The 19,674-nt window shown below is 44.4% G+C and overlaps 1 protein-coding gene across 1 annotated transcript in view; it reads left to right on the top strand.

Annotated features, from left to right (window-relative positions):
- LOC106630119 (uncharacterized) overlaps positions 1 to 19,674 on the top strand; it is a 148,927-nt gene that overhangs the window by 97,110 nt on the left and 32,143 nt on the right. The window contains 1 exon segment of the mRNA XM_074530158.1: positions 15,596 to 15,608. Coding sequence (XP_074386259.1) covers positions 15,596 to 15,608 — 13 coding nt within the window.

Raw genomic sequence — 19,674 nt, 5'->3', positions numbered from 1 at the left:
TCGATGGGCCCATGATGCCTCAGGCAACCAGGGCAGAGATGCCACCTATAAGTGGGCACGAGACCGAGGGGTGGATCTAACCATGGACAGTATTTCTCAGGTTATCCATGACTGTGAGATGTGTGCTGCCATCAAGCAGGCCAAGCGAGTGAAGCCCCTGTGGTACGGTGGGCGGTGGTCCAAGTACAAGTATGGGGAGGCCTGGCAGATTGACTACATCACACTGCCCCAGACACACCAGGGCAAGCGCTACGTGCTGACCATGGTGGAGGCCACCACTGGATGGTTGGAAACCTACCCTGTGTCTCATGCTACAGCCCGGAACACCATCCTGGGCCTGGAGAAGCAAGTTCTGTGGAGACATGGCACCCCTGAGAGGATCGAGTCAGACAATGGGACTCATTTCAAGAACAGCCTTATCAACACCTGGGCTAGGGAACATGGCATTGAGTGGGTGTACCATATTCCCTACCATGCCCCAGCTGCAGGGAAAGTGGAGAGGTACAATGGACTACTAAAAACCCAGTTGAAAGCTTTGGGTGGGGGATCTTTCAAGAATTGGGAGCAGCATCTGGCAAAAGCCACCTGGTTAGTTAACACCCAAGGTTCCACCAACCGAGCAGGTCCTGCCCAGTCTGAGTCCCTGAATGTAATAGAAGGGGACAAAGTCCCAGTGGTACATATCAGAGGTTTGTTAGGGAAGACTGTGTGGATCAATTCTGCCTCGAGTACAGACAAACCCATTCGTGGGGTTGTCTTTGCTCAGGGACCAGGTTGCACGTGGTGGATAATGCAAAGAGATGGAACAACACAATGTGTACCTCAAGGAGATCTGATTGTGGGGTAAGAATGATGTGCAATATCACTGTTCATTGGATGTTACTGCCATTGTCTGTACATTAAACCATACAGACATGAGATAGAAGGAAATGTGTAAGAGTTGAAGGTCTGGGCAAGTGGAAGATGGAGAAGGAAATGTGTAAGTGTCGAAGGTCTGAGCAAGTGATAGATGGAGCTTTAAGTGACTAAAGTGAAAAGGGGGAATCCTGCAGCTCTGTAATATAGGGCCTGGATTCAGTGGTCCAGTGTGGGGATGTGATGAAGGCATGATGGGTATTGCTTGTAATTTTGGGGGAACAGATAGAAATTTTGTATGAATAATGCCGGATGTGTTGTAGTATGTTGATGATATGGGGATAAGGGGTGGAATGTCCTGAGGTGACGTTATGATGCTTGTATATCCCCATTCATCTGTTCTGTGCCTTTAAGACCGGCTCTGAAGAGTGGAAGTTTTGTTTGGGTTTCTCTTATCAGGACACAGAGACAAGCAGTACACAGAGCTGTTTTTTTTACTTCCAGCTTTGGGCTTGCTGCTTTTGCTTGCTGCTTTTGCTTGCTCTCTTTTTCTGCTCTTGCTTCTGCTCTGCTTTCTGCCTCTGCTTATTAGCTAGTTCTAGCTAAACAGTCCACATTGCTTCCTGGACTGTTTCTCCTCTCCTGTTCCTGTGACCATCTCGAACCTGCTCCGGACTGGGACCCGGGAACACCAAGGGTTCGGCTGCAGCGGCTGGCCCAGCGCCGGAGGGACTGAGAACAGAGCAACCACCCCCGAAAGAGACTTTCTGATTTTGCCATCTTTCTCAGAGCGGTGTCATCGGGTATTGTTCATTTTGTGTGCTGGGGGGTGCGGGGCCAGTCAAATAAGCAGGTTCTTTCCACCTCTCTCCGAGGAATTTTTTCCCGAACTGGTTGGGGGGAGGGGCCGTGTGGGTTTCGCTTTCTGGAGGGGCCCTCCTTTGCAGATTCTTTAACAAATTTGCCCTAAACCAGTACAAGCAGTTATGCCCTAAGCAGTAAAAGACACACTAGATATGCCATCACCACCAGCCAAGAAATAATACAGTCAGGACCTTTGCCCATCAATACCTCTGCACAAATGGCAGAGGTAATTGCTCTAACTCAAGCCTTGGAACTGGCCCAAGGCAAAACTGTGAATATCTATACAGACTCAAAATATAGCTTTGAGTCGTATGTGCACTCGGAGCAATCTGGAAGGAAAGAGGACTATGAAATTCACAGGGCAAAAACATTAAATGTGTAGAAGACATCCTGAAACTGTTGGAGGCTGTCCAACTCCCTGAGAAAGGGGCAATCATGGACATCAAAGCACTCCAAAAAGTAAGTTAGGAATTGGAAAAAGGAAATTAGCTGGTGGACAGAGGCAAAACAGGCAGCCAAGAAAAAGGTAAAAACAGGAGCCTTGATGGGCAAATCTCTCTAGAAGGTGAGCCAAAATATACCAAAGCGTATCAAAGCCTCATTTCTGACCTAGATGGGTCATTTAATAAAGAAGGGTAGGCTCTCACCCCACAAGGACAACTGATCATTCCCTCCTATTTAATATGGCCTTTGGTTAGGGAAGAGCCCAAGAAAAGGCACTTGGGGGCAGACGCCCTACACCAGTTTCTACTTAAAGGAATTATTGCTAGGAATTACATGCCACTGTGAAACAGGTGACTCTGCAATGCGATCTTTGCCTCCAGACTAATCCCAAAAATATAATACCCCCAAACCAAAATTAGGCCAAACTGGGAAAGGCAATGGACCTGAGCACCAGTGGCAGAATGATTTCATGGAACTCCCAGGAAAAGGGGGGTATAGATATTTACTGATACTAACTGATACCTTTTCAGGCTGGCCAGAGGCATTGCCTACCAGAACAGCCAAGGCTTGGAAGGTAACAAGAATACTAATAGAGGAAATAATACTGCTCTTTGGAGTTCCAGCAACTATGTCTAAGAGGACATAGAGGACCTAAGAGGACCACATTTTACCTCAAAAATAGTGCAGCAAATCAGCTACCATTTGGGTATCGATTGGCAGCTTCATACCCCATATCATCCTAGTCAAGTGGACAGGTAGAAATTATGAACCACTTAATCAAACAGCAGATGGTGAAATTAGGACAAGAAACAAACTTGACCTGGCCTTAGTCTCTTTCTCTAACACTCTTGTGCATACAAACTAGGCCAAGGGGAAAAGAAGGACTGAGCCCTTTTGAAATCTTGTATGGGAGACCTTATGGAATACAAAAAGGGATGTCCACATAAGGTAGGGATAAAATTATGACCTCATACATAGTGGCATTAGGCAAAAAACTCAACAAAACTGAGAAATGTGGTTGGGACTTGAAGCAGGGGTTTGGATGGGCCTGTGCATAACATCCAACTTGGAGATTGTGTGTATGTAAAGACTGTCACAAAAAAACTCTGGAACCACAGTGGGAGAGACCATTCCAATGGCTCCTCACATCCTTCACAGCAGTCAAGATCAAGGAACAAGCATCACGGATACATCACACAAGAATCAAAAAGGCTTCACAGTCTTCCTGGAAGGTCACACAAGTACATCCTGGAAAGCTACTCTTTACATGATCCTAATCTTAATCAAAGGATGTGTGAATATGCAAAAACCAAAAAATGTCATACCAATGTGCACCTTCAATGGCATCACCACTATTTAAAAGTTGTTGGGAGGCTTCTATGAGTCTACAGGTATGATTGTTACTGGGAATGCTACAAACTTCTTAGGGAAAGTATTATATGATGCAAGAAAATATGGGCCCTTAGGTTCAACAGAGGTTGGCAATAAAAGCTTAATTAACTGTACAGTTTCTGAATTCTTATTGAAAGCAAAGAACACTGGGGTATACAATTTCTATACAATAACACAAATTTATTTAAATAAAGTCAAGGATCTTGATGAAAACATAACAAAAAATTAAAAGTCCCAATATAAAAAGGAGCTCCAACCTCTGATTACCAAAATAGGGCCCAATTCCCCCCGGGAATTCAAAAGCTATTGATTAACCCAGAATGGTCCCTGAAGCGAGTCAAAATGGCAATGCAGGTGAGTACTTCTAACATCTGGTCAAAATGTGCTCCATTTCTTAAGACTTCCTTCATGAAATGGACCAATTGGCTACAGAAACTTATACCTACAACTTGAAGGAAGAAAAACCTTACAGAGGTGCTGGGAACAGGACTGGGGGTTTTGAATACAATAGATTCAGAAGGATTAATGAACAGATTAGCTATAGCAGGCGGCAATCTAGTTAATTTATAAAAACCTCTCAGTCTTCCTTGCTAACATAAGGCACTAGCCAATGGAAATTATCGAAAGTATTACCAGGGTGGGAAAATATGGAGGAACTGTGGCATTATGAGTTAACAATAACTGCACTAAATACATTCCAAGACAATATTTCATTAAAATGTTTTCAGCTGTATACAGGCACAACTATGGATGCAATCAATCGCTGACTCAATTATACAAGAGGGAGGGGAGGGCACCTTCCCCACTGAGATCTGAATGATTGTTTGGGACAATACTGCTGAGGTAGAGAGATTGGTGGAGCCCTGGTGGGCTTTAGTAAATTTCACTTATGAGCCTGTCACTAGCATAGTGACTGATTTCATGTTGACCATTCATAATGCCTCAATACACATGATCCACCCCATCATTGCCTTAGGATTGAACCGTGACAAAACCTTGTTATATCCTTCGGAACATAGAACTTGGGCACGAAAGACTAAAGGAAAGTGGCGAACTGTAAATATAGAGTCTTGTCTTGCAAGGGAACAACTAGGGTTCATTTGTGAAAGCAACACCATAGATGAACAAGACATTTGCCTAGATACTGAACAGAGCATCTGTCATTTTGAGGTTCATCCAGTTAACCAAACAACTATGCTTGTGTATACAGGCCAAGGCTGTGCATATCTAAGAACAGCACGCCCCACCATACTGATAGATGATTCTATGATCTATAACCACTCTAACCTTTGTAACTGCAATTTTGTCAAAATAGGTGGGTGCTATTTTTCTTATCAGGCAATAGTTTTGTTGTATCAATACACCAAAACTAATTTTACTATGGTTCAGGAGATATTACCCACATGAACCTTACTCTGGTAAAACAATTATTAAGACATGAAGACCTAGGGAACATTCTCAAAGAAGTAAAGGAGACTGGAAAGAAAACTTTAATCACAATCCACCATGATGTTGAGGAGATAGGGAAAGTTTTAAGACAAGTAAGGGATGACAAGACACACCATTGGTGGGAAGTACTTTTTGGATGGTCCCCTGTGGATGCTGACAGTCTGGTCAGAGAAAGTCAGATAAACTTTCCCAGGCATTGCTCTGGGGATTTTTGAGACAGCTCAGAGAAAGAATTAAAACAATATTTTATCTTTGCAGCTGGTGTTTTGAATTTATTATTTACTTGTATGATGTTAACAACAAGGGTGTTATTCCTAATTAGCCAATGATGTGAGGAGTGTTTATTGAGGACCAATCAGTGTTGTGGTGTGTTTTTAGCTTCCGGGTCCCTTCCCCAGGTGTGCCTATACCTCTCTCCCTTCCCCCTCGCCCCCTTGCTGAGTGAGTCCTGTCAATCAGGCTTAAGATTCCAGCAAGGCGTCGTGTGGTTAGTCAAATTCAAAAGATGCCCCTATGCCCAGAGGTCATTGGCCTGTCTAAGTGTCATCCTCCCTTGAGACCCTGCCCCTTCCACCTGGTGGTAGCTCACCTGTCCCCTCCCCTTCCCCTGTTCCTGGGCTTAAAAGGTTAATCAGACCATGCGGCCGGATTCTGGTTGGAGCAGTTGCCCCGGTTCAGATCTCTGTAACCATGGAATAAACATCTGGATATAACCCTCCAGCAGATTCCTCTCCTTTTTTCTCTTCACCATCGCCAGAAGCTCTCTCTCCTGAGGTAAACGGAGTCCCTGACAAGCCTGGACTTGCTCAGTGCCCTGCTGCAATCTCCGGCAGCTGAGGTATCTCTGGGGTAAAGCACCACAGAAGCCACCTTTGGCTCAGCAGTGAGCACCACACTGACCCAGGCACAATCTAACTGGTAATATTGGGATTCTTATTCCAATAAATCAGGTCCAGCTTTGTCAGAACAGTCTATAAAAGAATGTGACGGCTAATAAACTGGGCATTTGCCTTTTGACAACATTGGAGTCTGTGTCGCTTTATTCAGCCATCCCTAATACAAGTGACAGTCCCCTACCGCCACTGGGATCTTAAATATGTTGTGTCATCCTATAATAGTGCTTTTAGTTTTAGTTTGCATAAGTCTAGTTGTATAATTGTTTATGCTTATTTGGATTGTTAGGATAATGAAATCTATAAATGTAACTATTGCAATTCTTGAAGCACATAAAAACACAATAAAAAATATTGTGGTATCACCTAGAAGGCAAAAGAATTTGCCTATAGTTTTGAAAAGGGGGATTGATGTAGGCTTAAACAGACTATAGTTGGCTGTGTAATCAAGGGTTAAACAGACTATAGTTCACAGTGTAATCAAGAAAAGTTGGTCCTTTTCCTATATTGCTGTGTAATCAAGAGCAGATGGTCCTCTTTCCTATACCTTAAGGAGACTTTCTATACTTTAAGGGATCTCGCCTATTGTTGAAGACTGAACCAGTGCTCGAAAAACTGGTAAAAACTGGATTTGTGATTTGGACCATGACAAGAAGCCTTGGAGAATTGCAGATGTGAAGAGTGCTAAAAGCGTACAAGCACAGAACAATAAAAGCTGGTTGACATACAAAGTGAGAGCAGGCAGGGAGAGGTTATGGATATGTATAGGCAATGATAAATATGAATGGGTTTAAGTGTATATAATACAGAGCATCTGCTCTGCTGGACACACCCAGCTTTGAAGAAGTGATTCCCCGTGTGTCCAGTGCTGAATAAACAAACATATCTACTTCACTAACCTGCTGGTTGCGGAATCTCTATTTCCACATGTCAGGCTTTTGTTTCCATGATCCCCACAGTGTCACAGGACTTTCTTTGGTTCTCTGACCTTCTGTGTGTCACAATGGATATTGGTTCCATGGGACTCCAGAGTGTCATAGGAGTTTCCTTGTTTCCATGTGCCCCAAAGTGTCACAGTCATCTCCTTTTTCCTGCAGCAACCAGCAGCAAACCAAATGCCTGGGAAGAAGGAGACAGGAGGGACATTTGGAGTGATGGATTTTGTCTTCCTAGGTCACAGTGATGTGGGGTGGGGCCCTGCTGTCCTGGAGATGGCTGAACACCAGCCTGCCCATGGGAAGGTGTAAAACACAACAACCTCTGCCCATGGAACTACAACAGCAGAGAGGTCAAGCAGAAGGCTGGATTTAAAAGACTGTCACCAGCACAAGATACATCAATTTGAGAGGAAATATGTGAGCTAATGTCTTTACAAATAATTTGATGGGTAAAGGGATGGGTGTTAATATCTTTGAAATGGGTGGTAATATTTCTACTGCCTTTGGGCAGCAGGTTTGTTGCTGGGCGAAGACAACTTGACTCCTGAAACAGACAAGGTCTGCACAAGCATGAACTTTGAGGGGAAATGCCAGGTTCAAGAAGGAATATGGGGTAGGCAGGTTGAGAAGGCTGTGCCTTCCTAGTACCTTGGCCAATGGGAAAAGGAAGAGGACAGCATGCAGCCGGGAGTTTAGGATAAAAAGAAGCTGCACCCTTGGAAACCTTGAGAGAGAAAACCCTTCAGCTGTGTGCCCCAGTGAACTCTCTCCCTTTATTCACATAAAGTTGGAGGACCCCTCTGTCTCATTTTCGGACATAAACCTCTGGCGTTTGTGGATTTTCCTGGCAGTGATAACATGGAATCTTATGAAAACAAGAGTCCAGAGTTTCAAGGCGCAGCCTTATAGAGTACTGGAGACCATCATGTCACAATGGGAACACATGGAACAAAGGCTCCATAGTGACACAGCAGGGCCTCATGGAATGCTGGAGACCACTGAAGCACAACTGGGCCTCATGGAACTAAGGAGATGGCTGTGGTACAATGGAATCTCAAGGAAACAAGGGTCAGTTGTTAACCCAAGGCTCTGCTTTGACAGAGTGGGGCCTCATGGGACACAGGTGCCACTGGGACATTGTTAGGTCTAGTAGGAATAAGGCTCCATTATTGCACAGCAAGGCCTCAGGGCGCCCAGGAGAGCAGTGTGACACAATGACATCTTGGTGAACCAAGTGTCAACTGCAAACACAACAGGGCGTCGTGGAAGCCAGGTGCCAGTTGGATATTGCCAGGGCAGGTGGAACTCAGTGTCCATTGTGACACAGCACAGCCTTATGGAACTCCGCAGAGCACTGGGACAGCCTGGAATCTCATGGAGCCAAGGCTCTGCTTTGGCAAAGTGGGACCCATAGGACACAGGTGCCACCGGGACATTGCCATCTCTTGTGGAACCCAGTGTCCATTGTGAGAGAGCACAGCCCCATGGAAACATGGGGACCACTGTGATGCAATGGAATCTCATGGAAGCAAGTGTCAGTTGTGAACGCAGCATGGCCTCATTGAACCCAGGGGCAACTGGGACCATGTCGTGGCTTGTGGAAGTAAGGGGCCATTGTGACACAGCATGGCCTCTTGGAACCCAGGAGAACACTGTGGGTCCATGGATTCTCACAGAAGCATGGCCCCATTGTGGCAAAGTGCAGCATCACCATAGTCTCCTGGGTTCCATGAGTCCTCGCTATGTTTAGAATTGACACTTGGTTCCCCAAGATTCCATGGCATCCCTCTGCTCTCCTGTGATTTGAGGCTGTGCTGTGTCACAATGGACACTTGCTTCCACCAAGGCTGGGGATGTCTCAATGGCACCAGGTTTCCATAAGGCCGTGCTTTGTCACAATGGAGCCTTGGATTGATGAGAATCCATCACAGTGATCTCCTGGCTACCATGAGGCCTTCCTTTGTCACAGTGGAACCTTGCTTGCACAAGCCTTGGCAGTGTCCCAGTGGCACAGGGGTTCCATGAGACTCTGCTGTGTCACAATGGGCCCTTGGTTCCATCAGGTTCCATTGTGTCACAGTGCTCTCCCAGGTCCCATGAGGCCTTGGTCTGACACAGTGGTGTCTTTTTCCTACTAGGCCTGACAATGTCCCAGTGGCACCTGTGTCCCACGAGGCCCCACTTGATCAAAGTAGAGCCTTGCTTCCATGAGATTCCACTGTGTCACAATGTTCTGCTTGCTTTCATGAGAACCTCATGTGTTGACAATTGATCCTTGGAGCTTAGAGATTCCATTGTATCACAGCGGTCTCCTTGGATTCCATGAGGCCCTGCTGGGTCACAGTGGAGCCTTTCTGCTATTCATTTCCATGGTGTCACAATGGTCTCCAGTACTCCATGAGGCCACGCTGTAAAACAGTGGACCCTTGGTTCCATGGGTTTCCATCCCATCAGGATGATCTCCTGCATTCCATGAGGCCCTGTTGTGTCATTTTGGAGCCGTTGTTCCATGTGTTCCCCTTGCAACACAATGGTCTCCAGCGCTCTATGAGGCTGCACCGTGAAACTCTGAACACTTGCTTCCATGAGATTCCGTGGTGTTGCTATGGTTCCCTGGGTCCCATGAGGCCCCTGTTTGTAACAATTCAGACTTGGTTCCATGAGATTCCACAGTGTCACAGTATTTTACTTGGTTTCTTGAGAACTTGATGTGTTGACAGTTGACCCTTGGTTCCTTGCGATTCCATTCCATCACAGTGGTGTCCTTGGTTTAATAGAACCCAGGCTTGTCACAACAGAGCCTTGGTTTCAGGATATTCCATTGCAACACAATGGTCTCACTGCTATGAGGCTGCACTGTAAAACAGTGCACACTTGGTTCCATGAGATTCCATTAGGTAACAATGTTGTCCTGTGTTCCATTAGACCAGGCTCTGTCACTATGAACACTTGGAAATGTCCCATCAGCACCTGGGCTCCATCAGGCCCTGTTGTGTTGACAATTTAGTCCTTGTTCCAGGACATTTCATTGCCTCACAATGGTCTCCTTGGTGCCATGAGGCCCCTCTGTTTCACAACGGAGCCTTGGTTCCATGAGTTTGCACTGGGTCACAGTGGCCTCCTGTGTTCCATTAGGCCTGGCCTAATGTGTCACTATGCACACTTGGTTCCATTGGCAGTGGCAATGTTCACAGTGGCACCCCACAGTCTTACAAGGGACAGTTTGTTCCATGACATTCCATGGAGTCACAACAGTCACTTGGGTTCCAAGCAGATGCCTGGAGAAGGGCAGCTCAGCCCAAATACCCTGGGGGTCCCTGGGCTGGTGTTTTTTTGAGGGGAAATCTTTGGATCTTGCAGGACTCCAAAGCCAAGCCACGGATGCCCCTTGGGACATAGTGGAGCATCATGAAAGCCAGGAGACCCTCATAGAAGCCAAGAGACCCTCATGCAGCCAAGGCTGCAGTGGGTAACAGAGGAACCTTGTGGAAGCCAGGAGAGCAGTGTGAGGCTCTGGAACAATATGGCACCAAGGTTTCACTGGGACTTGACAGAACCTCATGGAAGTAAGGAAGAATTGTGAGCCCCCAGAATCAGCATCTGCAGGAGGGGGGACAATTTTCTGCTCCCTCCTGGGATGGTGGTGGACAATAAAGCCTGAGGCAGCTTCCCAAGTGTCCAGCTGTATCATTAGTGTGGGTGAAATCTGGGGGAATGCCCTGTCAACCCTGCTGCTCCTCCTGGCTGGGCATGGAGCTGCTGGGACACTGAGGTGTGGGGGAATCCTTAGTGGTGTGCAAGGAAAGGTTCACCACAAACAGTACTGGAATGAGATGTGCACATAAAGCGAGACAGAAGAGAAAGCAAGATAGCAGAGCAAGTGACACACCAAATGCTATCAAGAGCGAGATAACAAGTTTAACAGAACTTGCAAACCACAAAATTAGCTAAAACCAGGTTACACTGAAGAAGCACCAGGCATGGGCTGATGATACAGGTAAAAAGTTCTACACCGGCAGCACCCAGCCCTCATTCCCCAAAGAGTTGAACATATCTGGATAGCAAGGGGCGTTACTAGAATTTCCCGCAAACTGCACACACCTAGGTGAAAAACATCCCAATACTTAACTGAGGGTTCCGTCTTCAGAATTTTACAAAAGATCTCTGAGTGCAAAAAGGGGAAACTGTTTTAGTGTTTGTGTGTATCTGGACTGTCTGGGAAGGAAGGGACACCTTTGGAGTAACTAAGCAGGGCCTCTCAGACAGATTCATCCCTACACCCACCCAGGGAAGTGAGGGGAAACACAGCAAGAGTTGTGTAGTTGTGTAACTTAGTTTGTACCTCCCTATTGTGGTTTTTGGTCCCTTCACAAAAGAACCGTTTTAGTGTGTGTATCTGGACTGTCTGGGAAGGAGGGAACGCCTTTGGAGTAACTAAGCAGGGCCTCTCAGGCAGCTTCGTCCCTTCACCCACCCAGGGAAGCAAAGGGGAACACAGCAAAGGCTGTGTGATTGTGTAACTTAAGTCTGTATCTCCTTGTCATGGTTCTGGTCTCTTCACGAAATGAGTGAAAACTTCAGTGCAAAAGTTAAAGCTGAGTTTTGTGTCTGTTTGCTGAATACAATGCCAAACTGGGAAGTTTGGGCAGAGAACAACTGGTTTAATTTAGAAAATGTTGTTGACAGAATATGTTCTTTACAACACGAAACAAAATTTAAACTGGGTAAAAATAAGACAATCCTCTGCTCAGTTTTGGGAGCTTGTCTCACAGCAGCCATAGAGACCCATTTTAAGTGAAGAAGTGAGAAAAGGGCAATAATAGATTCCCCTCAAAACCTAGTTGAAATTTTGTAAAAACAATTAAATGAAGACAGAAACGAGATCTATATGTTGTGAGCTGCCCTTAGAGAGGAATATGTTAAGAATTCACATAATACTGATTCCTCTACAGAGGCAAAGGAAACTCCTCACATTAAAAAAATCTATCCCCATAAGGAATTTGAGGGGGTAAAAAATTGTTGGGAGTACTGCTGTCCTCACTTGAGACCCTTGGTTCAAACAAATATAACTATATTAATGATGAGGATCTTGACCCACATATCACAACTAAACAAATACCATTCAGTGCTACCTAATTAGCTAAGCTGAAAAAAGAATTCGGGTGCCTCCCACAAGAATTGGAGACAGAATATGTCTTCCGAGTGTCCCTCAGTTGGGGAGATCAAATTGATTTAGCTGAACAGGAGGCTAGTGGGTACTGGGGACATGGAGCCTTCTTAACAACAGGAGATAAGGAGATAAGCGTGACGCATGGTCCCTGACACAGGGAGCATCTTTCTGGGCCAGGAGAATGAATCCCTTGGAAAAGGGTGACCCCCCCGGCAATCGTTGGCACCCTGACCAGCTCTTTGAAAGTGTCCACAAAGCCGCCTGCAAATGATTCATGAAAAGAAATTACATCCTGGTTTTGAATCCCCAATGCAACCACCTGTGAAGCCAGAACTAATGACCCCTTAAATTCGTGGGCTTCCAGAAATGCTTGAACCTACAGCAGTGACTCTACACAAAACCATAATGGCTTTGAATCCTGTAGAAAGACTAGATAGATTCCTCAGGAACTCCACTGACCAAAGCGGATCTACTGAGCCTGGCTTCACTCCATACTCTTCCCCCTCACAGCCTTCAGTTTCTCAATCTGATTCACCTGCCAGTAGCCGTAAAGTTTGGACATGGGGTGAAATTGCAGTAGATCTGATTAGTTATTGTAGACAATTATTTATTGGACCTATAAAAACTCCAGAGGAGAAATCAGAAAAAACAAAAGGTGTTTGGTTTATTGGGGCTCCTTACAGTGAAAATATAGAGAAGGGAAAACAGATCTCTAACCTCCACCATTGGTAGTTGTTGGGAATTAAAAAGGAGGTCCCCAAAGAGGTGATGGATGGTTTGCCCCTTGATAAATTGCAGAAAATAATAAATAATTAGCACCTAATTCATCGACTCAACCCAGTGCACCCCTCCCTTCTCAGGAACCAAAACTAACTCTCTCCCAGCCTCTCCCACAGAACACAGGCAGTGAACCAAAACCAAGAGTTTTCGGGAAAAAAATCTCTCTGGCGCTTACAGGTGGGCAAAGGGGCAGAGCTTGAATTTATTTAAGACTGTTCATTAAAATAAATCAGGAAATAAATTAATCACAGCTATCATGGGCCCCAAAAGAGTACTAGTAACCTTTTTGATTGACACTGGGGATCAAATCTCTCCACTAACAAAAAAGGATACCCAGAGGTGTGGAATTGTTCCAACTAAGAGACAATGCTGTGTTCCTAATGCTCTGGGAACGATAGAATCTATGAATGTTGCCTTAGTCAAACTGACGCTCCCTGGAGATGAGCATCAACTAGTCGTCAAAATGGTAATTGGGAACACTGCAAATAATTGATTAGGAATGGATGTCCTTGCTGGGAGGCATTGGGAAGACTCTGAGGGATTTCTGCGGTCTTTTGGCACACTGCCACTTAACATTAGGCTGCTTCAAACTGCACCCTCCCTACCCTATAATAAAACAACTAATGTAAAACAATACCCTCTACCTTCTGGTGCCAGAGAAGGTATCAAAGCTGTTCTACAGGACTTGAGAAACCAAGGGGTAATAATTCACACACATTCTCCTTTTAATTCACCGGTATGGCCAGTCTGAAAAGCCAATGGAAAGTGGAGACTAACAATAGATTTTCGCAGGCTTAATGCCAACACAGACACTCTTACAGCAGCGGTCCCAAACTTAGCTGAATTAATAACACCAATTCAAGAAAAGGCTCACTCAATCATGGCAATGGCAACTATGGATGTCAAAGATATCTTCTTTATGATACCTATACAGCCAGAAGATATGGACCATTTTGCCTTCACATGGGAAAGGACAGCAATACACTTTCACTAGGCTTCCCCAAGGCTACAAACACTCCCCCACTTTAGCCCACCATGCTTTATCCTGGGAATTAGAAAATATACCCGAACCTGGTCCTGTAGCTGATAATCATTGATAACATTCTGGGCGAGGGCAGGTGGGGATGGGGGGTTGAAATAGAGGTAGTAAGGGAACAGCAGCAGAAAATAATCTCTCACTTAGAAAGTATTGATTTGCAGATGCCCCCAGAGAAAATTCAGAAGCCTTCTCAAGAAGTGAAGTTTTTGGGAATTTGGTGGAAAGGAAGTATGACATGTATTCCACTGATACCCTAACCTCTTTAGATCAGACTCAAATTTCTGAATGGAGGAAAGACTTCCAGCAAGCTCTATGACTATTAGTGCTCTGGAGAAAACACATCCCAGATTTCTCAATAATTGCTAGGCTGCTTTATGACTTGCTGAGGAAAAGGATGAAACTGGATTGGACTCCTTCTCAGGAAGAAGCATTGCAATTACTGATTTTTGAGGCAACAGCTCACCAAGCACTAGGCCCTATCCATCCCACAGATCCCTTTCAAGTGGAATGGGGATTTGCCTCCTCAGAGCTATCAATACACATTTGCCAATGGGGTCCCGAGGGTCTGACGGGGCCTCTTGGTTTTTGTTCCAGTGGTTTCAAAGATGCTGAGAAAAGATACACTACCTGGGGAAAGGGGTTGTTTGTGGTTAGCTTAGCTCTCCTAGAAGTGGAAAAAATTGCACGACAACGGCCTATTGTTTTAAGAGACCCTTTCAAAGTTATCAAAATTGCCACTAATGGGACCTCCCCCCACCTGATGGGGTAGCCCAAAGGGCCTCAGTTATAAAATGGTATGCTCAGATGGAAGCCTACTGTAATACCGTCTCAATAACAGAAGATGCTGCTAAAAATCTAGCAATCCAAGGCACTGAGAGCCTGGCTAGAAACTAAGATAAACCTGCCTTTGTAATCAAAGCTGCCCTTCCTTTCTCCCGAACTAGCAGCAAGTTCTTGGTTCACAGATGTCTCTGCAAAACGGGAAGGGAAGGTATGGAGATATAGTGCAGCTGCCTTACAGATTTCATCTGGTGAAAGAATCATTACCGAAGGGGAAGGCAGCCCTCCAGCTGGGGAACTCATAGCTGTTTGGAGTGTTTTCCGACATGAGGCACAGAACATTTCTCTTGTCTGCATTTACACCGACTCTTATGCAGTGTACAAAGGTTGTACCGAGTGGCTTCCTTTCTGGCAGCAAAATGATTGGGAAGTTAGGAATTCTAGTGTGGCAAAAGGAAAAGTGGAAGAAATTTTAGATTTTGCAAGTCAAGGAAATTTTGCTGTTGGTTGGGTAGCTTCTCACCAAACAGATGGAAATCCAGCAGGAGAGTGGAATAATAGAGCTGATGAACTGGCAAGACTCAGCCCCCTGGATAAGGAACAAATTACTGAGGACTGGGATCAACTATTAGAATGGCTGCATGTAAAAAGCACAGGGATTTGTACAAAGAAGCTCATGCTCGTGGTTGGCTGGTTACCAGGGAAATGTGTAAAACATCCTTTTGAAGATGACCCTCTGCATTTAAGAAAGGGTAAAGGCTTTTGGGACGCGTGGCAGGCAGACTATATCAGTCCCTTTAAGAAGTCAGGAGGTAAACACTTTGTGCTGGCAGGAGTAGAAATTGTATCTGGGTTGGTTCAAGCTGATGCTTTTAAAAGGGCCACAGGTGATAATACGGTTAAAGCTTTGCAAGGGTGGTTTGGAACTTTCTCAAAGCCACAGGAAATTTAATCTGACAACAGGTCCCACTTCACTGCTAGAGGTGTACAGCACTGGGCAAAAGGTGAAGGAATTAAGTGGACTTTCCACACCCCTTACTACCCTCAAGCTAATGGAAAGGACCAATGGTCTTTTGAAACGACTTCTGAAGCCACAGGAGGGAAATTGGGAAATTCAGTTATGGGAAGCTGCTAAAGGAGTGAACAGTAGATGGGGGGGGGGGTGAATGGATATCCCAAAATCACTGCCTTTTGCCCAACAGCTCCAAGCATCATTTACTCACTACGGGGACCTGACAATTCAAAAAATCCAGCACATTACCCTGGACAACCTGTTCTGGTGGACCTCCCTACTGTAGGGGAAGTACCACTAGTGCTGAAAACCCCTCTGAATAAATATGCATGGGTAGCCTCTGATGCTCTAGGGAAAGAGCATCGGATAAATACATGCTGGATAATCCTATCATTTTAAGTCTTTTCTGCCCCTCAGTGGAAGGATTTCTGTTGTTTTTACTTTTACAGAAGAACCCCGAGGGACATGAGAATCATCTGAACCATGATAACACTGGTGATACTTTTCTGCATCCTACCACAATTCCATGCACAGAATCCTGCTGAATGGTCATGATCTGAAGCTACCCTCCATCACACTAATGTTCTAGGAGCGTATCCCAAGGGTGGCCACCCAAACCTAGAGCCTGTAGTGCTGCATGACTCCGAGGTATATCATCCAAGTGAGCAGGGATGGGATCAGAAGGACTGGACTAGAACCCTAACTGGAACAACTGATGAAATGATTGTGGCAGCATGCAGAAAAGTGGAAAGATCTCTCCATGAGAAAGCCACCTCCATTACAGTTGTCGGAAATTTTATGGAAGCAGGTGGGAAAAATGATCTGGATATCCCTTCAGCGAGACTGTGTCATACAAACAAGTGGGAGTGTGCCAAACAAATTCCCCTTACTCTGTGCTGCTGCCAGGAGTACGTTGGGCATTACACTCTAGGTCCCAAAAGAAACAATGTTGCAAGTACAAAGGATTGTAAAAATGAACCAATTGATTGCTGTCATAATTTTACTTTAGGTAAACCGACTTATGTGACATGCCACCTGCAAAATAACTTGACCGACCAGTTAAGTTGAAAAGACTTAGTTCATAAATTTAGGATAGGTGCTATAACAAAACCCACACTGAGTACTGTATTTACATCTCAGCAGATAGAAGGGACTGAGAGCATGAAGCCCACACTGAGTACCGTAGTTACGCACCAATGGGTAGAAGGGACTGAGACTACGAAGCCCACATTAAGTGCAATGGCTATACCCCAATTGGTAGAAGGGACTGAGAGTCCCCTTAGTCAGTGTGTTACCGAATGGCCTTGGTCCCAGGCTTTTGTTCACTTAGCAGGAATGGGAAAAACAAAAATCCTGGCAGCTTCAAGGGGTACTGGGAGAAGAAATTAGCTGAATGATTTGCAGGACTACTTATAGCAAAGCAATCTCAATCAGTGTTTTGACAGATCAGACAAATAAGTGTGAACAAGTTTGTATGCACCCAGTGTACAAGACTGTTGGCACAATTTTACATTAACACAAACCACAGTAGTTTGTCTCTGGTCTAAAAATACTAAAGGCCTTTCTCTTAAGTTTATAATAAATGTTATGACCCAACCTTCTACTACCACCACTCCCTCCCAACCACCAATTATGCTTAGTCTGAGAATTTTTGAAATTGGACCATATATAATCAGAAAAACTGGACAACAACAAATATTCAATCCAGCATGGTCTCTTAAACAAGTCAAATTGCTGATGCAAAACAATGTCTCAGAAATTCAGCCGGTCTGTTTGCCTTTATTGCAGACTTCCTTTGAGGGTTGGATGATCTGGCTGTGAAAAGGGAGCTCTTTTAAAAAATGGATGCTAAGAGACATAACTGGTGTTGCAGGAACAGGTTTGGGAACTCTAAATAGCATTGATTCAGAAGTATTAATGAATAAATTGGCTGCCACAAATAGGGATTTGACTAAATTATAACAACCACTGCTGCATTTCCAAAGCCAATAAGGATGACTGCACTGGTTGTTATCAAACATATTACGAAATTGGGAGAAGGTAAATGTAAACGATCACAAATTGGTAATTTATGCGCTCAGTGCTACACACAACAACCTTTCTTTGGTTCTCAGCTGTATCCAGGCACAACTGTGGATGCAGTCATTTGCTGCCTCAATGATAAGAGAAGGTGAAGAAGGAATTTTCCTACTAAAATTCAGAAAATAATTTGGGACAGCACCATTGATATTGAAAGAGAATTCCAGTCCTGGTGGAACTTGGTGAATTTTACTTATGACCCCACTACAAACACAGCCATAGCTCTTGTGTTAACTATATGCAATGCCTCAGTGCATTTGAGATTTCCTACAAATGCATTAGGGCTGAATCATGATGGAGCTATTTTCTATCCTTCTGAACATAGATAATGGGCCTTTCAAATTGGTAAAAAATGGCAAACTGGTAATTTGGAACCTTGTATTGTCCAAGAACAACACGCGTTCATCTGTGAAAGCAATGCAATTATAGCTCAAGACATTTGTTTGGACACAGAGCAAAATGTCATTTTTAAATTCATCCTAACAAGACTTCTGAAACAGTCCTTAAACACATAGGCAATGGGTGTGCATGCTTTAGAACTGCTTGTGATATTGTATTTATAGAAAATGTAGTAGTGGATACTAAAAATAATTCCAATTTTTGTGCTTGTAACTTTACCAAAACTGCAAGATGTGATTCTTCTTATGAAGCTCCAGTTACCTCTCATTACCTTTTACAATCCAATTAAACACCAATTCACAAATTATTACCTACTCCCATTGGGATGAACATTACTTTGGTAAAGCAATTGTTGCTTCACCAGGACTTAATAAAAATATTAGAGAAGATCAAGAAGAATGCACAGAAAGCCCTGGTAACTGTTCATCACAAAGTGAAAGAAATACACCGTGCCATAGAGAGAGTAAGAAAAGAGGCCGAACACAGGTGGTGAGACACTCTTTTCACATGGTCACCTACTGCCACAAGTGTTCTGAACAATATGTATCATCCCATCATTATGCTTTAGATTCTAGTTCTGATTGGTTTTATTTTATCAGCAATCTTATTCATTATGAATTGGAGAATGATGAAATGGTTAACAAAATTGAAGATTATAATTAATGCACACAACTTGGCTGATGTCCTCTTCACTGTGGACATCCCCAAGACTGTTCACACAAGGTGATTATAAATTAGAGTATGTGTTTTGAAATAATCCTCAATTTTCTTTTGTGATTTTGTGAAAATTACTTTTGATTTTTGGTGATTTGTTTTGAAAAATTATTTTAAATTAATACTTACTGTATTTGTTTATTGCTTTAATGCCTTTGATTATTTGTGATTTGTTTGGATCGTTTGAAGAAATTGAAAATAATATTGTTTTAATTAATATTAATTATATTTGTTCATTGTTTTCCTTTTCCCCTTTTTCTATCTTTTCTTTTCCTTCTTTTCTCTCTCTCTCTACATTCTGTCTCGGTTTTCTGGGATATGCTACCAATGCTCAACAAGCCCTGTAGACTTTGCAACTATGCTATGGAACCCTGCTGATGAAGACCTATGGAGGACTGTCGTGAGTCACCGGCTGGTATGAGAGATGATCTCAAGTTCCCCTCATTTACCTCACGACCATCCATCCCCAGGACAGACATCAGGACCCTGAGGATCCTGATCGGAATTCTGGCCTGCTTGACGTGGATGAACACCAAAAATCCTGAGGCCCCTGAGCAGAATTCTGGCCTGACAAGTGATTGTTCACAGCTGTGTCTACAGTGACTGCTTCTAGCAGGGCCTGCCAAGGGGCAACACGCCCTATATGACTGCACCTGCTTCGCGATAACAGGCCAGGAATTTTCCCACATCTTGGACAGATGAACTTGCTGGGGCAACTTTGGTAGAACCACCATGGAAAATCCTTCATCTGCTCCACTACCACCATGAGGGACAGAGATTGAAGCCCCCCTGCCAAGGACTGAGACCCCCGTAATTCTGATGCAGGGGTGCTGGCCTGACTGAAGCAGGATGCCTGCTAAGTGTTG

The sequence above is a fragment of the Zonotrichia albicollis genome, chromosome 32, assembly GCF_047830755.1.
Source record: "Zonotrichia albicollis isolate bZonAlb1 chromosome 32, bZonAlb1.hap1, whole genome shotgun sequence".
Taxonomy (NCBI): Eukaryota; Metazoa; Chordata; class Aves; order Passeriformes; family Passerellidae; genus Zonotrichia; species Zonotrichia albicollis.
The sequence above is the reverse complement of the archived record's forward strand: the minus strand, read 5'-3'. Positions and strand labels throughout refer to the sequence as shown.